This window comes from Lichenostomus cassidix, chromosome 19, assembly GCF_008360975.1.
Source record: "Lichenostomus cassidix isolate B80296 chromosome 19, HeHo_3.0, whole genome shotgun sequence".
NCBI classification, from domain to species: domain Eukaryota; kingdom Metazoa; phylum Chordata; class Aves; order Passeriformes; family Meliphagidae; genus Lichenostomus; species Lichenostomus cassidix.
Genome location: NC_139499.1, coordinates 4,673,154 through 4,689,760, shown reverse-complemented (window position 1 = coordinate 4,689,760; position 16,607 = coordinate 4,673,154). Strand labels below are relative to the sequence as shown.

The 16,607-nt window shown below is 43.0% G+C and overlaps 1 protein-coding gene across 6 annotated transcripts in view; it reads right to left on the bottom strand.

Annotated features, from left to right (window-relative positions):
- CUX1 (cut like homeobox 1) overlaps positions 1–16,607 on the bottom strand; it is a 243,080-nt gene that overhangs the window by 48,486 nt on the left and 177,987 nt on the right. For 3 of the 6 annotated variants that reach the window (XM_085078065.1, XM_085078066.1, XM_085078068.1), the window contains exons 11-16: positions 15,176–15,364; positions 9,532–9,590; positions 4,525–4,573; positions 3,428–3,524; positions 1,680–2,045; positions 670–735 (exon numbers count right to left, since the gene is read on the bottom strand). In XM_085078065.1, coding sequence (XP_084934191.1) covers positions 670–735; positions 1,680–2,045; positions 3,428–3,524; positions 4,525–4,573; positions 9,532–9,590; positions 15,176–15,364 — 826 coding nt within the window. Of the gene's footprint in view, positions 1–669; positions 736–1,679; positions 2,352–3,427; positions 3,525–4,524; positions 4,574–9,531; positions 9,591–15,175; positions 15,365–16,607 lie in introns of all 6 variants that reach the window. The other 3 variants (XM_085078063.1, XM_085078064.1, XM_085078067.1) reach the window with 2 other exon arrangements.

Sequence of the window (16,607 nt, the reverse complement as noted above, 5' to 3'; positions counted from 1 at the left end):
TCTGACTGGAGTCAAAATAAGTACACACTGCTGGTGTACCTGCTTTTGTTTTTCCTTCTTTCTGGTCTTACTAAAGAAAAGTTCTGCAACTAATCTGTAACAAAGAAAATGAGCAGACTTCCTGTTCAGTGCTAATTCACGGATCTGATGCTCACTCATCTTATTGTCTTTTTCATATCCTAAACTAAACTATCCTAAACTAAAATCCTAAACTAAGCACCACACTAATTTAGCAGTTTATTAAAGTGGAATTTGTCAGCATGAGCCCCATGAGACGAAAGAAGTAAACCTAGAGCAGAAGCAGTATGCAATTGCTGTTGTAACTGGGCAACTTTCTCCCTCCAAAACCATAAAAATAGCAAAGAGAGCATTTCAATAGATCTGATGACTTTATAAAGCCACTTCTATCACTTATCTCTTTTTATCTGCGTACGCAGGGAGGATGGGAGTGAAAGAACTATCCAAACAGGGTTACGTTAGTACAGCAGCAGCAGAATTAGAAAAAGCAAAGTGTTCATCTAACCCATGGTTTGTTTTATACTTACTGTCTGTTTTTCTATCAGATTCCAGGCCAGAATCAAACTGCACAGTTTTAAGGAAACACACAGCTAAAGCACACTCCACTTCCTAGGGATTGACTGCAAAGAAAAACACCTGCCTGTGACGTACCTTCAGACCCATTTCTTCGTTTCGGTACTTCCTGAAATAGTCTGTTCAGGTTCTGGCCTGGATTCTCTGTTGAAAAACAAGTTTGGTAAGAACAAAACAATCAGGGGATGGTTGCTCTGACATCACGGGCTGTGTGACATGAGGAGCTGGCAGCCTGGCCCTGAGCTCTGCTGGCCCCTCGGGCCCCTGAGCAGGAGGAACTGGCTACTTGGGAAGAAGCGAGGCTGGCTGATTTGTTAATAAAGATTACAGCTATGTTCGGAAAGGAGATTAGACAGATATAAATAAATGTCTAGAGATACCAAAAATGAAGAGGTTAAAGATGGGCAGATAATCCCCTCAAGTACAATCATCAAAAGGAAGAACAGATTATAAATCTAACAGTGTGTGCTTCCAATTAAACAAAATCTAGGAAAACCCTGCCTGTCCTTTCCAATATTTCTTGACTGTAAACAACTTACTTTTCCGTTTCTCTAAATGTAAATCTCAGTCTTTAGATGAATCACAATGAAATGCATGTTACTTCTTAAAATCTCTGCCTTAAATATGCAAAGCTGCTTTAAACTGGGATTGTGTTTTAATTACTCATCTCATGCATCACCTACCCTATTTTGTCAGAACACTTTGGGGAAAAAACATAATCACACAAGACGCAACGAAAGCCTGGTCTCAGTAAACAACCTCAAATAAAAATTCCCAAGTATTTCTGAATAGCTGCTGACCCTTTTCACTCCGTATTTAGCTGTGACATGGAGCTGTTGGGAAGTGAGGGCTGTGAGTGTCCCTGCTGCTGGCTCCTGCTGACAGGCACCAGCCAGCAGCTAAAAAAAGCATGAGCAGAGCTATGAACCTGCCTGAGTGCTGCAAAGCAGGGCTGGAGAGCTGAACTTTCTGCACCTGGCACCTGACCTGGGTGAGAGCAGCAGCAGTGCACAAACAGCCCCAGATGGGGAAGCTCCTGGTTTGCAACATTCAGAACTAAGAGGAACAGGGGGCTGGGGAGCACTTACCTCTTTGTCTGCCCTGGATGCTGCGAAGAGCCAGGATGTTCTGCTCGTCTGACAGGAACTGCTTCATCTTATGAAATGGCTCCTTGCCTCTCACAGTCAGTTTATTCCATGGCTTTGGCCGGGCCAGGATCTCACTCACAGACCCTTGTGACAGTCCCAACACATAATGTCCAAATATCCGCTGGCCAATATTGTGCTTGATCAACTGCTCTTTCACCTGACGTGCAATTTCGGCCGTGTCTATCTCCTCGCCTTCAGAGATGCTCCCAGCACTTTCTGACTGGCTGGGAGATGGGGCCATGCCATTTACATCCGGGCTTTGTTGTAATGGACTTTGGGAAGATATGGAGTTTGTGCTGTATGGACCTGTTGGAAAAATCATGCTTGTGCTTCCTGCTTCCTGCATTGCCTTGGAGTAGAAGGACTGCATTAGCTGTCGCTGGAGGAGAGAGTTTAGTGCAAATTTTCCTGTGGAGGCCAGGGGTAAGCTGGGGCTCGCCAGGGATGAGCTGAAAAAGTCTTGACTTAAACCCGTTGGTGAGAACTGGTGTGTACCATTAGTATTGGAAGCCTGCTCCCCCGCGTTGCGGAGCAACTGGGAAGGAGGGGAGGCCGGCAAGGTTGCAGGACGCTGACTCTCAGGCTGGTCTTTCCCTTTTCTCCTGGCTGACCCTACAAGGAAGGTCAAACATAATGCATTATGGGGGGTCAAAGAGGGAAAAACCAAGATAAAAAAATGCAAAGTTTGCCCCGCAAAGGGAAAAAAGTGCAGATTGACACGGGCCAATGGAGTGGCGGTGGGAGTTTTGGTTTTGTTTGGTTTTGGTTTGTTTTCATTTGTTGGGTTATTTTTTAATTTTTGATTTTTTTTTCCATGATTGAATTTTTTTAAGCCAAACAAGGCCCCCAAAACAAACAACATGCATTTCATGTTTGCACCTTTCTTGTATGTTGCAGCCTGGAGAATCCCCCTTACAGACATTAACACTAGAACAGTTACATGAAGTGCAGTGATACAGTTAAATATATGCAGTTACAGACAGCAAGTCTCTCTGTTGTCTTTCATTCAAGGTATGACTCATTGGACCTGACTGAACCCAAATGCAGCAAACATTTACATTTTGGAACAAACCAATTTGAATAAAGGAATAACCATTAGGTGGATGCACCAAGACCGCTCAGTTAAAACTCATAAAACGCTTCAGAATTCAGTAATCCCAGGGCCAGTGGCAACTTTTAACTTTCTTCCAGCTGCAAAAACCATAAGCATTCAAGTATCTGGAAATTCCATGACTTCCCATTTAAAAAATGTGCACACAAGATGTAAAAGCCCACATTAGGAAAGCCAAACGGCAAACACACTTTGCTGGAAAGAAAGGATTTTGCTTTCCCAAGCTGACCTGCTGGTGGTATATCCAAGTGTATCAGACAGGAAGATTGTGTTCTACATGCAAACATTTTGCACAACACTGTGTGTGGGGGAAAGAGATGAATTTGCTCCCAAAACAGAAGACAGCCTCAACCACTGGTACAGCCTGTAATACCTCTTCCTTAACCTTTACACACTCTCTAAGTTTGACTCCATCATCCAGCCTATCCAACTACAGAAATCCAACGTTACTCAGTGCTCCTGCTCCTTCTTAATCCTTCTGCCATGCATTAGCTCAGCCACTCAGCTCTCACTCATCCCTCCCTCCCGTCACAGGACAGCAGAGGCACCAGAACAGCCAAAACTGGGGTGAACCTACCGCTCAGGTCGCTGTTGGTGATGCGCAGCGTGGCGTTCTCCGACTGCAGTGAGCGGTTCTTCTCCAGCAGCAGCACCTCCAGCGGCTTGGATGCATCCTAGGGGAAACCAAAGGGGCAGGTTTGTTTCTCAAAGCATTCAGAGTCTCTTTCGAGCACTAAAAACTATTTCAGAGGGAAAAAAAATAAAATATAAGAACTGCTTGACTGGTGTCTGAAGGCAGCGAGGGAATTCGCTGGGTGTGGATCTGCAGGAATCACTCTGGGCTCTGGGGTGAGCCATGGAAGAGATTCACTGCTGAATTTTCATTGTGAATCATTCATCAATTCTGCATTATTTTGAGATGTGTAACGGAACGTTTTCTTAATCCTACTTATTTTTAAATGGTCCTGGCACGCTTTCAGTTTAAAAGCTGGAGACGTCTTTTAATCTGATTAAAACAGTGGTTAAGATTATATTATTCCTTCTAGGTCAACTGACCCAAGTGAAGCATTTCCTTGACATGCTGCACTTCAGCAGAAACAGTTTGTTCAAAAACAACATCAGCCAGAGAAACCTGCTATTTACCTGCCCCCAAATATCTAACCTTTGATCATTAAAAAACCCATTGAAAATTAATCCCAGGATATTGATATTCAGAAGCAAGAATTCAATTCTTAACCTTTAAACTTAAGTAAGTTTAATTTGCTGGAACAGCAGAGCTTTCTCAATACTCGAAGGTTTGTTTTCTTTTGCAAAAAGAAATTTTCAAGGCCAGCAAATACTTAAAAATGCTGAAGTGTACAGCCTGTACACCAACCCCAGTATCTTTAAATGACTCAACTTCATAACATTATGGTTTATCCACTCCAGCACAGCTGAAACGTCACTCTGTCCTTGACCACTTAAAAGAAATTAACAGACAAAAAAAAGAAAAAAGAAAAAAAAAGTCCAGTTTGGCTTTTTACATAAGAAAACATCAGGAAAAACAAGGATCAACCCAGAAGCCTCAACATCAACAGGAAACTGTCTATGTCAACACCAAGGAACTGCAAGACAAGTTTTTGTTAATCAACTGAGCTGCTGCATTAAAGAAGAAAACAAAAGTAAGTTCAGTACCTGCGCACCAGAGCTTTCCGATGGTGCAAACTCCATGGATTTCAATATACTGTGGAAGGCAGAAAACAAAATTATTTTCTATTTCTCCTTTTCATAACCACTCCATTAATGAGCATTAACATTATCATTTCCTGTTCTCCAGCAACACCACGAGTGATGACAACTTTCCTTGCAGTAACACAATCTCCTAATGAATACAGAATAACTCTTCAAACCAGCTATTGGATAAGAAAATTTTCTCCAGCGTCATCTAAATCATTCCATATGCAATCCCACCAGGCCAGTTTAAAGCGTAAATTTAAAGGTTAATAAGGATATAACATTTTAAGCTGTCAGAAACGATATAAATTTATCTGTGAAGCTGGAAGGGAATGAGGAAGTTGCAGCAAAGCAACAAAACAGGGGAATCACCACCACTGTACAGCATTTATAGAATATACACCAGCTCACCAGCAAGGAAAATATGCACAAATAATCTTCCCAACCAAGACACTACAGGCTAAAAGGCAGTTTTTCATTTTAATAACCTCCTTGTTCTATAGCAAAGGGAAGACAAAATGGCACAATATTTCTTAAGAAATATGAAAGATCCAAATATTTATAAGTACATTAGGAGAAGGATCTGATAGTCTCATTGTCAATATTTTATACAAATAGTGAGCGGTCAGAGCATGTCTCCCTTCAAAGGCTTTCAGTTAGAGCTGTGCTGTCTGGCAAACCAGAATTTTACAGGAATCCAGACTTATTACTGTGCTTTGCTGGATGAATTTTTTTTAAAATCAGCCTGCTGCAGGCAGGACGTGAACTTCCTCAGACTGAAGCAATAAATGATTTCAGCTTCTTACTGTACAAAGACAACATTTATTTGGTGAAGAAAAACACATAAACACATATAGATGGTGTTTATACAGCATTTGTCATGTATAAAGCACCAGGAGCTCTGCAAGCAGGGACAATCTGTTTAATCATGTATTGAACTGTATTAAAGGCTGTGGATAATGTATTAAAAGTTTTGGCTGCCCCTGGATCCCTGGAAGTGTCCAAGGCCAGGCTGGACAGAGCTTGGAGCAGCCTAGGATGGTGGAAGGTGTTCCTGCCCATGGCAGGGATGGAGTTAGTTTAACGTCCCTTCCAGTCCATAACATTGTGATTCCATGAAATGTGGAAACTGACACAAAAGAAAGGCAGAAGTCCAGTATTAAGATATAGGGACTAGTGCTGGATGCCATGAGGACTCAGCCAGGCACCCCATAACTGCCTGAACCTGTTCCTGCATTAATCCAGAGCTGGATGTGCATTAAGTGACACTCTGGATATCAGGTCTCTGGGCCATTCAAGATCACTCACAGTCATAGCAAATCCAGGGGAAAAAATGATCATTCTGAGAAACAGACCTCATGCATTTTGCATTTGTGTATACTCACTCACTGCACACAGTGTTAATTCTGACAGGCATTCCTAAAATATAGTAATTATTGAAACCTCAAACTTTTGGCAATCACTTTGATTACAGTGTCACCTCCTGCCTGGCTGCAGGATAGAGCCACCACCCCCCACACAGCACAAAAAGTGATGCTGTGACGACTACGGGGGCACAGCAGCTCAGCCACGTGCAAAACCAACTCTAATGCTATCAATGGACTTGTGCTAGTCAAGGACAGAGGTTGTGCACTGATGGCTTGAGGTCTCAGAGATCCTGACATCACACTGACATCACAGGTGTGTGACTCAAGTGGCAATCACTGCTGGGAGCTTGGGACACCTCCTCAGAGGCAGCTCTGCCTCCCAGGACTCCTAGGTGCTGGGGGAGATAAATGCACAGAGACTCATCCAAGGAAAGCCCCAGCCACTGGCAGGTCACTGTTTCCATGAATTCTGCAGGGAATGGCCTCTGCAAGGACAGCCAGTCCCAATGCACATCCTCATGATGCTCAAAAGGAGACTCATCTGAATTCAAACCCCAGTTTGAACAGCAATTTATCACGAGGCAAACGTCCCACAGGAAATCCCACTTCAGTTCAGACCAGCAGCACTTGTGACCCCACTTACCACACGTGGGTTTGCCATGCGGAGCAATCCAGCAGCATCCCAATCTCCTTCCTCCTGGATGAGGCTAAACCAGAAAAAGCTGCTCTCTCCCCATGGAGCAGATGTGAGAGATGCCCTGACCACAGTGTGCTGCCCTCAGAACCTGCCAGGCTGACACTGTCACAAGCATAAACCTATTTATGGTTACAGTTGGTTCTCCACACCAAAAGTCTGGCTCTAAAGCCCTGATCCTGTCATCCCTCTCCTCACACAGGTTGATGCATTTTGGTTTGAGCACCTGCTGCCAGCTGGGACCTTCAGAAGGATCCTGATCCTTGCAGCAGCTGCATTTCCAGCAAGCTCAGTGCAGGCAATGTGTATTCAAACCTTGACTGGAAACCTACTGACCTCTGCCTACCTGAAGGGGATGCTTTGCTAACTGGATTAACTTCCTGACAATTTCACAGGTAATTTCCTATACAGTTAAAACACAAAATATATTAAAACTCAACTTGATGGCACCTCTAATTGCCCTAAGAGGAATATTCACTCCAGCAGGTTCATTAAAAAAAAATTTTAAAAGTTAAACACGTCAAAAATGACTCTCCAAATGTGTCACAAAAGACACATTCTCCTCAGGAATATGAGGAAGCACAACATTTCTTCTTTGGATTCCAAGAATATCTTTGCCCATGAGATCTTGACTCAATCTGTGGCTCAAGATCAGTTACCTGCTTTTTAAAGGAATGATCTTGTGACTTGAATCTGCACATCTAAGGAGACTTAAAAGATGTGACTGTAAAGCAAAGCGTGCATTGGGACAGCTTGACTTTCTGTTCGTCTGATCCCAACTGCAAAGGCAGCAGGGTCAGCGCTGTCGTGAGACTCAGGAGGGAACTGAAAGGACACACAGAGCTCTCAGATCTTAAAAATAGGTTTAAAAGCCATTGGGCACAAAAGCCAAGGCAGCAAGTGAAGAATCCTCCCATCCCAGATCTTGTCCTGGGCCCCCATAAGTTCCTCCAAGGTTAGAAGTTGGCTGATATTGAGATCTCTTCAGCCTAGAATGCCTCAACATCCCAGGGAGGATAAAGGAAAACACATCAGTGCCAAAACACCTAAAAAATTCATTCTCTTCCTGCGTTACTGACAAGATATCTTTTCTCTTGGTGCAGATGTTATGAGCAGTTCATTTCTGTCAGTGTTTCAGGGCACAAGGCAGGTGCAGGAGGGTTCTGTGGGAGGACTCCAGATTTACAGCAACAGTCTCACTTCAGATCAGACTGCCAGTGCACATTTAGCCTTCAGCACACCTTTTGGATGAGATGGGAGCAGGGGAGTGGTGTGAAGGAGCTGCTTGGAGGATGCAGCATTGCAAACACCCTCAGTGCTCCATCCCAGGGTCTCAACCCCTGCACCACCCCACAGGATGGTGATGGACCCCAGCTCCCTTACAGGCAAGCTGGCAGTCCACAAATTAGGGATATAAAAGCTGGAACAGCTGGGAGAACAAGGTTAATTTGCTGGCACCCAACCAGGGCCACTTCCAAGAGTCTCCCATCTATTTCACTGCAGGCTCATCCTGAGCAGAAACACTATATGAAACCTCCTGTGTCAGAGCTTCTCTATTTGCCTTCCCATCCCTGCCCTCATGTAAGTCGGCGTTGTAAAAAAGAAATATATTATTAAAAATTGGTATTATCACCAGGAATACAGGGTTTGTATTTAAAGTACAAATGCAAAGTAAGCTTAAATGGATTCACTGAATATACTGGGTTCTTAATTCTGCTTTAAAGTCCTGGTCCTGCTGTATTAAACCTTTGCATTATAACAGGTAGGACTCAAAACTCATTTGTTGTTTCAGCACATTCACATTTAATATCTAGTATAAGAAACTGGAAGGTTGTAGCCTTATTTCCATTCACTGCTTTGCATATGAGGACATAAACTGGCTGAAATCTGAAGCTGTTCCCTTAACCCAGGAGAGGACATGGATTTACTCTTATCACTAAATGATGCTATTTTGAGCCCAGGTAATAATCAGGTATAATGACCAAAGAAATGGTCAATTCATTTAATTTAAGTGGAAATTACACCCCTACATCAGCTGGTGGTGAACCAGAACCTCAGCCAGTGTGGCTTGAATAAATCAGCACCAGGGGCTGGGCAGTCGTGGGGCTTGCAAATCCAAACCTGCTTTCCATATCCTCCAGGGACGTGTAAACAAAAGCACATGACTACCAGCCTCATCTGAAATACCTCATTAAACCAGGGAAAGGGGTATTTCATCCTTTTTAAAACACACACAAAAATGCCAGAATGATGAAAGAAGAGATGGGAGTTTCTCGCAGTTATTTAAACCTTGACACTAAACATATTTCCAGTCAGAAAAGTTCTCTTCTGAACCTGACAGCTTATCTTGTTATAGTTTAAAATGAGGCTCTTTTAAGTCTCTTAAGAAAATCCCTTGAAATAGGAAGAGGCTGTTTGTGGCTTTAGTTTAAAACCACAATATATTAGCAAAAAAATACAGTGAAACAAGCCCAGCATTAAACTGGTAAGTGCTGAACACTGGCTGGCAGAAGCAGAGAAAAGGTATCATAGCCAAAGGCTCTGCATTCAATTTTTGGTCCACATTACCCTCAGTCATTGTCTGGAGATTTTTAAAGAGGGGTTCACCTAAAACACCACAGATTTTGGAACATTTTTCGTTTGGTGGACAACAATTTTAGTGGCTTTTCTCCATGGACACGTGTTTTGTTTGCTGTTGTGATCCTCTGCTGCAACAAAAAGGAGCACTCTGAGATACAGCAGTTCCACTGGTTCTGGATGCAATTTCTGCCAATATTCCCAATTTCCCCGTCTTTGTGGTTTTGACTGAATTCTTTATTGTTCCAAGAACACAGATCTGTGGCTTCATTTAACAAGCACTGTTAAACCAGAGTTTGTGAAAAAATTATGTAACCATTTAACACTTACTTTAATTCTTTCTTAACCTCTTCATAATCAGCCTGTCCTTTCAGTTTTTCTTCCAGTTGCTTTAAAAGAGAGAACATGGATTTAATTATTTACATTGGTCTTTTTTTTTCTGCAGGCTTTGAAAATCATCTTCAAATTATTCCATATATACAGCAGCACACAAGTGAGGGTTAATGACTCATACCTAATTTACATATATTAGAAAACAAACTATAACCAATTAAACGTAAACACAATTATACCTCGCTCATCCTTTGTTTACAGAGTGCCAAGCATGACAGAATTCAGTGGGTCCCAATTTGGCTGTTTGCAATGTCACTGTCATGTGTTCAATGAAGAGATTGGGGATGAAGGCATTAAAAAAATGGGGCAGCTGAAATTTTCAGGGAAAGGGAGTAAACAAGCAGGATGCTTTGGCACATACTGTATTCTTAATAGGACAGTTCTTGATAACCTTATCTAGGGGATAAAAAGAATAGACTGAAGAAGCTGTTGTTGACTAGAACCCATTAGGCTTGGCAGGCTCCTCGTGCCCAAACAAACCAGCTGTCCCAGGAGGTTCTACAAGCATTCCTGATTGCACTAACTGCTGTGCTTCCACCCCAGACAAGGAGCACTGAGGCCAGCCCAGCAGCTCCTCGTGCTCTGCCCGACCCAGGGTGGCCTCAGTGGCTCGTGCTGGGTGTGAGGATGCCCCAGAGGCTGAACCAAACCCCCTGCCACAATCCAGAACGCAATGCCACACACTTGGACCTTACCCAGCTCCCAACAACAGTGCTCATCACTACGGGGGAAATGCTTCAGGAGGCCTAAAACATAGTGATACATAATTGATGCCGTTACGTTGCTTGCAGAAGCCACATTCATTGCAATAATTTCTTTGCTTAGTGCAGGCACACCTGATCTAAGCAAAGAACAGAACTTACTGGCTTGCAACTTCCATGGATAAATGCAGGCTAGCTCTGCTTCGCTTAGTTTTTGGTGTTAAAAATGGCACAGAATCCCAAAGGTCACGGGAAACAGAAATAACACAAGGACGTATCACCTCAAAGACAGAGAATCTACTTTGAAAAGGAAAGGAATATATGACATGAAAAAGAAAAACAGGACTTTATGTCCAGCAGAGGCTGCCTTCAGGGGAGAAGGGAATTCAAGATCCTACACCCACTCTGGGGCTGCTCGTTGGATGCAGGAGGAGGGCAGGGGAGGGCTGCTGGGAACTGGGACAGTTTTAGCAAAGCTGTTTAAAAATGCAGCCCCACAAAGCTGTGCAGCAGCCCAGCTATGGGGGAATGGAGGCAGGGCTGGGGCAGGCCAGCAAATAGAACTGGGAACTTGTTTCCTGTGCTGTCTTCCCCAGTAAGTCAGTGTGTGGGTATCACTCATCTGCACAAACCCCAAAATGATGGAACAGAGCACTCACAGGTCAGTGAATCCACGGTTTGAGTCATCTCAGTAATTCAAATGAGGCTTCTTCAGATGACAACAGCAGCATGGTGGGGTTTGTGAGACTTCCTGCTATTCTGCCATTTTGTATAGGATTTCCTGCCCAGCCCTTTGCAGCTCTCCCACTGTTGACATTTCTGCCTTGCCATTAGCACGGCTATTAACGAGCAGTGACAAAGTGGACAGCCACGTTATCAATACACAACCCTCTCAACGTGCTGCTCCTGCTGTTTGACACCACAATCCTGCATCCTCAGCCACTCCTGACAAGAGGAATCTCCCTGCAGGAATAGCCAGGCGCTGCTCCTGCAGCTGCTCAACGAGCAGCTCTTAATGGATCACAGCAACTGCTGCTCAGTGTGGAATTTGCACTCTGTGGAACACTGATGAAACGAGTGGCCTCTTAAAAAGGTCTCGTGTCTCAGTGTCTTTTGTCATCAGTGGTTGTGTAGTCGTTTCAATTGTGTTAAAAAGGGGGGAGAGTGTCTGTTTTAGTTAAAACAGTTTTTCTTTTACCTGGAATAAATACAGGGCAAGTTTTAATGTTTTTTTCTAACTTGTCCTGCCTTACCAAATTCCAGTTATTGGCTGGAATTATAGGAAGCACTGACTTTGCTTTAGATAGAAGACACAGTGCTTCAGGTATTTCAGCCCTATACTTGATTTAATTAGGAAAATCCTGGTTGATGAGACCAGGGAAATCCTACAAATATTAAAGATGTTGAAGGTTTTGGTAATTTACAACACATGTTGTAATCTCATTATGGAAATATACTACTCAGTCCCAGGGCCTGAGGTCTCATGTTTTAAGGAGGGTCAGCTACAACAGGCCATGAGTTCAAGAAGCTTTTCAAGCTGCAGCTCAGTGCTGAGCAAAACAGAGTGACTTCAGCAAGGAATCCAAGCAGAATCCATCAGGTCAGGCTGGAGAGGGATCTTTAAATGAAAGCAGAGAGCCAGAGAGCCCTTGGTACTGGGAGGAGACTCAGCATCACAACTGAGAGTTTTCCAAGTGGACACAGAGCAGTGGGAGGATCTGCCAAACCCCACGATATCCTTCTGCTCTCCTTGGTCTTGGCACTTTGTCCTTCTGTCTCTGTTTGGTGCTCTACAGATCCACTGCAATTCACCCTTTCCTTAACTCTGTGACTTGCAACATTTTGGGTCTTCAGCAGATGAGATTTTGCAGCAAGAATAACTGGCTATTTATACCAGTTCTCAGTATAAACTGGGTTAATACATTAATTACTTATGCAAGGATATGCTAAGAAAATAGCCTTTCGTAAAAACAGATATAAACTACAGAAAAGCTAATGATTCCTATTTTAATGCAATCTGTATTAAATGTACTACTGTGCAGGGAAATGCTATACCCTGATAGAGTATTTCTGGAAAATTTAGGCACAAAACACAGGTAGAAAAATAAAGGAGATACTGACAAAATGCAGCTGTTTTGGACTCTCAGGTACCTGCATGCTGCTACAGCAGCATGACAAGCAGCAATATTTTACTTTGGATTGTACAAAAAACACACACATCCATCATTCCCAAGTACCTAATACAGAGATTGTTGCCATGGAAAATCTGCACCTAAACATCTACTTTACTAAACAATATAAACTAACAACTGAGGATGCAGTTCCTGTGTAGAAGCAGAACATTCAGGCACTTGGCATCTTCCCAGTCAATGACTATTTTAAAATGTATTAGTATGGTAATTGTCTCCAAGAACCCTGTAAAATGCACAGAACACAGGATAACAAAGGTTCAAGCTGTGAGACAATCTGGAGGAACTAATATCTTGCACTAAATATCAACCTGGTTAATTCAGACAAAATATATTCCAACGACCTCCAACGCGCAAAAATGCAGGAGCTGGAGGGCAGAAGGAATGGACTGGTGGCTTTTCTGCACATTAAATTTGCAAATATCCCATGGTAAAGAATCATCTTGCATGTGTGGTGTGAATGAAGCTATGTCAGAGCATGCAGAGACTGGGTGCCTCCTTATGGCACTTAGAAAATATAATCACTACTGTATTATTAACTGATGTGGCATAGGTAAATAACAGAGGCTGTACTGAGGGGCTTCAAACATTCAAATACCCCATGAAATTAACACTCTAGTTTAGTTTAGAGTGATCAACTCACCTTACTAAATCTTAACTGGGTAGCAGGAATGTTCTAACACCCAGCCACAAAGGGTTAATACAATTAGAGTGAGAAAAGTCGTGTTACTAGAGGACATGTTTTGATTATTAGATCAGATGAAGATAAAGAAGCAATAATTTTGAAAGTATTTCTGTATTGTTTCATTAAGTCATAGAGTATTAAACAATTCCCCCAAGATACAGGCAGAGAACATTGCTTTAATTTGTGAAACTGTGAGTTGTTTTTTGTGGAGGCAACCATTAAAATCTCTGTTATTTCAGAAGCAATTCCTCCCTGATCAAACAGGAGATCAACACATCATTGCTGAGATTTGGTGCTTTGTACAACATGTGCCTGGCACAGGCTTTCCCAGCACTTTGGGGTGAAAGTAAGTATTTGGAAATATTTTTATAGTTGCAACAAATAAGGTTAAAGAGGGTTGAAATGACTAAAACTTTATCAATAGAGGCACTACATCAGACACTATCAACAGAAAGCTAAATACAGAGCATTAGCTGGGCAAGGCTATGAGAAAATGGAAGGAGATTACTGAAATGGAAATCAAAGACTTGCTCTGTCATTTCTGTGATCCTACTCCCTTTGAAGTTAATGGCTAAACTAATACTGACCTCACCAGGAACATGCTTTATTCCAAGAAAATCTGTCAAGTGCAAGGACTCAAGATATTTTCTATCAGGCTTTATGAAAAAGTAAAATAGAAAAAAAAAAAACCCCCAACCCTGACATGGGTGTAGTCTGCAGAATGTGTGCCTCAAAAGCAGGGCAGCTCCTTTCTCCCTCAATAAAAGTGGTGCCCCCATGGTGACAGGTGGGCAGAGACTGATGCTGTCAATGCAGTTACGTAAGAGGTGTCCTTTGCTCCACTGAATTTTCATAAAAATTCTGCAAAGCTGGTTTGAAACATGCAGAAAGCACACTGCGCCACTTCAGCTTTCATTCCTAACAGATATCTCTCCATGTGAATTATGCTCCACCACGGCAAAACCAGCAAAAGCTGAAAAAATGTCAGAATTAGAGCAATTTGTAAGAGTTTCAACTGAACATTAAATCATTCTGATAGAGCAAAGCTGCCCACGCCACAGTCAGAGCTGAGTGGGAACTATCAGCCTCCTGCTCTCAGAAAACTCTCAGACTATCAAACCTGCAGAAGTACCAAGTCTTTAATGGAATAGATAAATTTATCTTGTTTACACTTTGGAGCTCATAGATGGTGGAACAATGAAGGAGACGGGAGGCACAGGAAACTGATTCATACCCCACGTCAGGAAACATTTCTCATGCTCACTCAGAGATCAGAACTGTGTGGGCTCTGCACAGGGAAAGTGAAGCTGCCCAAGAGAGAGGTAAAAGGGTCACTCAGAAAATTCTAAGCTCTTCTTTCTGGTTCTAGTGCAGTGCTGCTGGGATGTAAATGAGTATAGGGCCAGTCTGATAATTATAAATGGGAATTACTGTGCAGCAAATATACAGTTAAGAAAGAATTAAGTGGTTATTGGAGCTAAAAGCCTTCTCCATGCCCTGATTTTACTTGTTTCTATGCCCTAAATGATGTACTTCCCATTTCCAGTGGAGAGAACTGGAGGGGGTAGCAGGTAAATTCAAAGATAAACCAATTCCTGGTATATCTTCAACACTAATCACTGCAACAGGAATTAAAAGTTTGAAAACCTAAGAGGGATTTTCTGTGCCTTTTCATTTCAACTGTTTCATTACATATCCATGGTCAATGTATGCTGGGGTTTGGTGGTGATTTTAGTTCTAAAGGCAGCATTGTTCTGCAAAAACACACTTAAAAACAGTAAGAACTGGACCATTTGGAATAAAAAAACCCCCTGTGATCACTTAGAAAACAATACATCCAGGGGGGTGGAACGAGATGGGTTTTAAGGTCCCCTCCAACCCAAACCATTCTGTGATTCTGTGAATTCAGCCACATTCTGAAGAAGCACAGAACCACAGGAAACTCCCAGCAGCAAACCCCAATATCATCATCTCTGTGACATCCTCTGGGCAGAACTGAGCCTTACTTTGAGTGTGCTGTTCTTGGCTGTCAGCTGCTGCTCCAGCTGGGAGATTTGGCTGCTGGAGTTCTCCCTCAGCTTGGTGAGGCTGCCCTGGAGTCTCTGGACATCTTCTACGAGCTGGGCAATCTCTCTCTCCTTCGCAGCCAGTTCCACTTCCAAGCTGGAGCGTGTCAGCACCTCGATGGCCTGCTCCTGGAGGGAGAAAAGGATTATTAGACCACCAAAATGGCAAAAAACCTAAATTCAGGGCAGTTTGGCATTGGGTGGCACAAGAAAGAGACAATTCCTAAGTCTGGGACTCCTGTGAATCATTGGGAATCTGGAAGATGGAAACTTCCTACACCCCACAACAGCTCTCTGGGAAAATAGGGATAACCAGAGGGAATAAATTTCCCTGTTTCGTAAGTGCACTGGAAAGATGCAGCCGTGAAAGTCAAAGGATTCTATTTAGATCTATTTATTATTAATAGCCCAAATGCTTTGACAACTATGAAAATCTGTGCTTACAAAATACTAATCAGATAAAATATTCTGAAGTAATGGAGCAGAATTTCTTAATCAGGAACGGCAGAGCCATGTGCCTGTGGCTCTCTGCATGCACACTGCACGTTTCAGGCAAAATTGTCAAAAATTGCCCCAAACTGCTACTTCCAGTGAACTTGCTCCTTGCATGAAAATTGTTCATGTTAACATTATTTCAAGGATCCCTCCGTGGGGAAGGAGAGAGATGTGACAGCTCTAAGACAAGGCCATTGTCCCTTTGGTCACCACTTTCAGACATTCTCTGTCCTAAACCTTCCTTTTTCCAGTTTCCTACAGCTGTAAAATCTGTCCTCAAGTCTGAAACTTCCTCTCTGGAGTGACCTCCTAGGAGGACAAGGAATAGGAGAGGACAGAGAGGTCCAGAAGAAGGCAGATCCATTCACAGAAGATTGTAAAAAGAGACTAAATGTACCATCTCTGTCTCCTTTTGTGCTGTGATGCACTGGGGAGCTCTGAGCCTCCTCCATGGAGAATTTAAGGGAACCCTTGTGCCTGTGTGGGGAGCACGAGGCAGCCCCATGAGGGGCACACATTTCATTAAAGAACCCAAAATGCATCTCCCAAAGGTTAAAGGCTGCTCCTCAGAAGCACCAGGGAAGGAGGAGAGAGCCCATTTAGCAAGAGGGAGATGATGATGGTGAGCATTAAACCAAACATCTGTGGTGAAAGAGCTGAGAGTTCACTCCACAGACACCCTGACAATTCAAGATGACACTGCAGCAGATCAAAATACACTCCACACCCTCTTTTCTGGGAATACAGGAGCAACAAAATCCCTTTTTCCATATCTTCTAAAGGTTCAGCTTGATTCTCAGTGACTACACCCCGCTGCACTCACAGAAAGCTGCATGTAAGAACAGCAGTTAACAACACTCTCCTATTACACTGAATT